Source organism: Olea europaea, chromosome 4 (assembly GCF_002742605.1).
Source record: "Olea europaea var. sylvestris chromosome 4, O_europaea_v1, whole genome shotgun sequence".
Lineage (NCBI taxonomy): Eukaryota > Viridiplantae > Streptophyta > Magnoliopsida > Lamiales > Oleaceae > Olea > Olea europaea.
In genome coordinates, this window is record NC_036240.1 from 4,696,835 (window position 1) to 4,702,336 (window position 5,502).

Below are 5,502 nucleotides of genomic sequence, written 5' to 3' on the forward strand. Positions count from 1 at the left end.
GCATGCATAATAAACCTAAAGAATTTTATTTTTTTATACGGAAAACTAAACCTACATTCAGCACATAAAAATCATTCATGCTGACTATATTGGAAGAGAATCCAGATTTTTCACAGCAAGCTTAATTTCTATGTTGTCCTTAATGTAATACTATGAAGCCAAAAACATAAAAATAAAGTAAAAGAGAGGAATTTTAGACTTGCCGGATAAATGCAGGACATGAAGTTAGCATTGGCACTTGTAGAATCTTTTCCTTTTCTTTGCTCTCCATCGGAAGGGGTCTTTGTTCTTTATGCCAATCTCTCTCTCTCTCTCTCTCTCTCTCTCTCTCTCTCTCTCTCTCTCTCTCTCTGTTATATATATTTATAAAAGATATGCTGAATAATATGTATGCACGTATTATTGGTGATATTTTTAAGGATATATATGCACATATAATCGGTGTAAAATCCTCTTCAATCTTAAGATGATTTTTTTCCCGTGCATATTGCATTTTATTTGCAATAGTTGCAGTGATAAAAACCATAAGACAAATTTTCGACGTGAGGTGCATATAAGGTGTATTCCTAGAATCACTCTTGATTGTGGTTGGTTAGGAAAGTTTACCATGTTGATGTAATACAATAATATCTCGTAAATTAGGTAAGTAAATTACGTGAGTTTTTTCCTTTTCTTTGGTCTTGTACATGTATATATAATTTTTCCAGCAAAGGTGAAGAAATTGAATTCCCAGAATATCTCTTTTCCAGTAATTTTTCATTACAGATCACGGCTGATATGGTATCAGAGCAATCCTGAATTTTTTCTTTTTTTTTTTCTCCTACTCGTATTCCGTATTCCGAATTCCTAACTGGTAAAATTAGCTTCATGACAACGAATCCACACGAAATTTCTGTCTCTACCACAGCCCCGCAGCAAACTATTCCAGCACCACAAATTGTTGTGCAACAGGATAATTCTGCGTTCCCAACTAGAGTCATATTGGACGAGAATAACTACCATTATGGTCTCAACTTATGGAGATGCGAATCGGTGCTCGTAACAAGGCAGGGTACCTTACCGGAAAGATGGCTAAACCTGCACTAGGAGACCCACGTCTGGAGACTTGGATTACTGAAAATCATAAAGTCAAGAGCTGGCTTATTGATTCAATGAGTCCGCCATTGATGCAGCGATTTATTCGCCTTTCCACAGCAAAGGAGATATGGGAGGCGGTGGCTCGAACATTCAGACGAAACTTGCCTGTTCGAATTGAATCAGAGATCTTTTTCTACAAAACAAAATGGACGTCCACTCTCAACATATTATAATGAACTGGTTGCCATTTTTCAGGATATTGATCACAGAACCATGTCTCAAGAGGGAACAGTTGAAGGAGTTGTTCAGCTGCATTTAGCCATGGCTAGACTTCGAGTTCATATATTTCTCAGTGGACTCGATTCTGAATATACACAGGTGCGTGGAGAAATTTTGCGAAAAGACCCAAAACTTGATCTTGAGAGTGCTTATGCCTATGTTCGAAGGGAATATCAGCAGAGACAAACTATGGGAGGCACTAACCTGATCTCAGAAAATTCAGCCATGTTAGCAAATCGAACCCGCCAAGGATATCCAGGGGGTCCATCAAAAAGTAATCCCAAGCAACCTTTTAAAGGGCCAGTGTGTACCCATTTTGGTGAAACTGATCATACAAAAAAAATGCTATGAGATCATAGGCTACCTCGAACGGTGGGATTTTATGAAGAAACCTCGAAAAAACATTGCTGGGAAAGTTATGACAGTATCCACTACAGAGGAATCAATGCAACCCACAGCAAATACTACAAATGTTGTCCATCCAGGTATGCTAAGTAATGCTTCCCATGTCACTTCTAAGAATAGTATATGGATTATTGATATAGGTACATCTGATCACATGACAAGGGACCCTAGTCAATTAAAACATTTTACCCTTCTTCTCAATCAGGTATTTCTACAGCCAACGGGAGTATCTCTCCTATTACTGGGGAGGGACCTGTCATTTTATCTGATACTCTTACATTAGACAATGTACTTGTAGTTCCCTCTCTTGAATATAATCTCCTCTCCATTAGCAGGATCACTTCTAGCTTGTCTTGCACCGTAACATTTTGGCCTTATTTTTTTGTCTTTCAGGACATTCTAACTCGGAAGATTCTTGGTTTTGGTGTTAAATGAGGCAAACTCTACTACTTGGAATTAACTGAAAAAGGGGGGTCAAAGCTCAGTCAGGCGTACCAAACAAGTAGCAAAGATAAGAATGGGGAAATTGTTTGGTTGTGGCATCGAAGACCTGGACACCTTTCTTTTGGTTATCTTCGTAAACTAAAATTGCATTTGTTTTCTAATTTTGATGATGTCAACTTTCATTGTGAAACTTGTGAACTGGCTAAGAGCCATCGCATTTTTTATTTGCCAAGTTTGAATAAAAATTCAGTACCTTTTATGGTTATTCACTCGGATGTATAGGTCCTGCGAAAATTCAATCTTTTTCTAAAGCTCGATATTTTGTTACTTTTATTGATGAATGTACTCGAATGACTTGGGTATCTCTCCTTCGAAATAAAAATGATGTGCGCATGGTTTCTCAAGAATTTTATAGTATGGCTAAAACTCAATACCAAAGACAGATTTGTACTTTACAATCAGATCATGGTACAAAATTTGTGGATGCTATTTTAGGTACCTTCTTACGTGAAAAGGGAATTCGACATCAAACTTCCTGCACATACACTCCAGAACAGAATGGACTAGCAAAAAGAAAAAAATAGGCAAATACCGGAGATAATCCGAGCTTCACTCTTTGGTATGAATATGCCTAAATATTATTGGGGTGAGGCAGTGAAATCAGCGGCGTATTTGATTAATCGAACACCATCTCGCGTGATAGATTTTCAAACTCCTCAACAAAAGATGGAATCGTTACTTTCTGTTCCTCATCTTCCAAACCTTGAACCATGCATCTTTGGGTATACAGTATATGTTCATATCCCTAAAGTTCTATGAGGAAAATTGGATCCATGTGCGAAACGGTGTGTCTTTGTTGGCTATTCCGATTTTCAAAAAGGTTATAGGTGTTATGATCCCCTTACTCAGAAGATATATGTTAGCTTGGATGTTTCTTTTCGTGAGTTTGAACCATACTATTCATGCAGACCTTCTGGGTCTTCTCTTCAGGGGGAGGTTTTTAGTGAAGAGAACTTATCTCAGAAATACGATGAAAATGAACTGTTTGAAGTGGAAGATTTCTCCTCTAGTGGAGCGATACCTAGTGCTGTAGTACCTAGTGGTCAAGGTCATGAAAACGATAAGTTGTCTGCAACAGAGGATGTAGAACCCATCAATTCTACTTCCAACAATCTGATTTGTGATAGTGATCAGAACCCCCTGAATTCATTTGTTGAGTTGCCCATATCTACACCATTAACTGAAGAATCAACCCAGAATGTTCCTTCCCAGGTAACCTCGAATCCCACACTTAGTGAACCTAATGAAATACTTGATCTCACGAAAGAAGAAATCACTAGATACCCACAAAGATCCACTAGGGGCGTTCCGAAAAAATAGTATGAGCGTGATCCTAAAACCAAGACAAAGTACCCAATTAGTAATCATGTTTCTCTCCATAGACTAGTTGAATCATATGCACTTACTGTTGATCAATTATCCAATGTATCTATTCCTAGTAGTGTATAGGATGCTTTGGCAGATTCAAAGTGGACCATGGCAATGAATGAGGAAATGGAGGCTCTTCAGAAAAACAATACTTGGGAACTCTGCTCGTTACCTGAAGGGAAGAAAACAATTTGATGTAGATGGATGTTTACAGTTAAACTCAAAGCTGATGGCAGTATTGACAGATATAAAGTAAGGTTGGTTGCAAAAGGATACACACAAAAGTATGGGATCGACTATCAAGAGACTTTTACACCAGTAGCCAAGATTAGTACAATCCGCATTCTCATATCAATTTCAGCAAACAGAGATTGGCCATTACAACAGTTTGATGTAAAAAATGCTTTCCTTAATGGAGACCTAGAGGAGGAAGTCTATATGGAGTTACCACCCGGAACTAAATGCAAATCTTCAAGACAAACTGAAGTATGCAAATTGAAGAAAGCATTATATGGACTGAAGCAGTCACCTCGAGTTGGAAGATTCTCGTCCACAATGAGGGATTTTGGTTACAAGCCGAGTAATTCAGACCATACACTATTTATAAAACAAAAGGGAGGAAAGATAACGGCTTTAATTATATATGTGGACGACATGGTCCTGACAGGAGATGATCATGATGAAAGGAAAGCTTTACAGGAGTATCTTGCAACTAAATTTGAAATGAAGGATCTTGGTCAGCTCAAATATTTTTTGGGAATTGAAGTCTCGAGGTCAAGACGTGGCATTGTTCTCTCGCAAAGGAAATATGTGTTAGACCTTTTAACTGAAATCGGGATGCTAGCTTGTAGACCAGTTGAGACACCTATAGAGATAAATCATAAACTTGGAAAATCAGTAAGTCAAACTCCAACGTATAAAGGACGATATCAAAGGTTGGTTGGAAGATTAATCTATCTGTCTCACACAAGACCAGATATAGCTTATACAGTGAGTGTTGTAAGCCAATTTATGCACGCACCAAGTGAAGAGCATATGAATGCAGTATACCGAATATTACAGTACTTGAAGAGTGTGCCCTGGAAAAGGTTTATTATTCTCAAAAAATGGAGCCTCAGGTATTGAAGGATATACAGATTCCGATTGGGCTGGGGATAAATCAGATAGACGGTCTACATCAAGTTACTTCACTTTTGTTGAAGGTAATCTAGTTACTTGGCGAAGTAAGAAGCAAAAAGTTGTAGCTAGGTCAAGTGTGGAAGCTGAATTTCGAGGTATGGCTCATGGTGTATGTGAGCTGTTGTGGGTTAAAAATGTATTACGAGATTTGGGAATTGACTATGAGAGACAAATGAATCTACATTGTGACAATAAGGCAGCTATTGAAATTGCTCACAATCCAGTTCAACATGATCGTACTAAACATGTGGAAATTGATCATCACTTTATCAAGGAGAACCTCGATAAGAAGGTCATACATTTTCCATTTGTTAGGTCTGAAGATCAACTAGCTGATGTTCTTACGAAAGCAATCTCGGGAAGGGCGTTCCATGATGCAATTAACAAGTTTGGCATGATAGATATCTATGCACCAACTTGAGGGAGAGTGTTGACGTGAGGTGCATATAAGGTGTATTCCTAGAATCACTCTTGATTGTGGTTGGTTAGGAAAGTTTACCATGTTGATGTAATACAATAATATCTCGTAAATTAGGTAAGTAAATTAGGTGAGTTTTTTTCCTTTTCTTTGGTCTTGTACATGTATATATAATTTTTCCAGCAAAGGTGAAGAAACTGAATTCCCAGAATATCTCTTTTCCAGTAATTTTTCATTACAGATCACGGCTGATACAAATTTAGTTTGGCTAT

The 5,502-nt window shown here is 37.8% G+C and overlaps 1 protein-coding gene across 1 annotated transcript; it reads left to right on the forward strand.

Moving 5' to 3' along the window:
- Nucleotides 1-1,067: 1,067 nt before the first annotated feature.
- On the forward strand, nucleotides 1,068-3,828 carry LOC111392690. Its single transcript, XM_023018080.1, has 8 exons — nucleotides 1,068-1,244; nucleotides 1,333-1,630; nucleotides 1,716-1,901; nucleotides 1,967-2,185; nucleotides 2,488-2,700; nucleotides 2,861-2,987; nucleotides 3,093-3,477; nucleotides 3,715-3,828. The coding sequence occupies exons 1-8, from the start codon at nucleotides 1,068-1,070 to the stop codon at nucleotides 3,826-3,828; spliced, it is 1,719 nt and encodes a 572-aa protein (XP_022873848.1).
- The last annotated feature ends 1,674 nt before the right edge of the window (nucleotides 3,829-5,502 follow it).

What these genes read in the sequence shown, in the direction of transcription:
- LOC111392690 (XM_023018080.1), top strand. Translation starts at nt 1,068, where the DNA reads ATGGCTAAACCTGCACTAGGAGACCCACGTCTGGAGACTTGGATTACT. An exon ending in TCCAGGGGGTCCATCAAAAA is followed by an intron (nt 1,631 to 1,715) that starts GTAATCCCAAGC and finishes ATGAGATCATAG; the next exon opens with GCTACCTCGAACGGTGGGAT. An exon ending in ATTTGTGGATGCTATTTTAG is followed by an intron (nt 2,701 to 2,860) that starts GTACCTTCTTAC and finishes GGGGTGAGGCAG; the next exon opens with TGAAATCAGCGGCGTATTTG.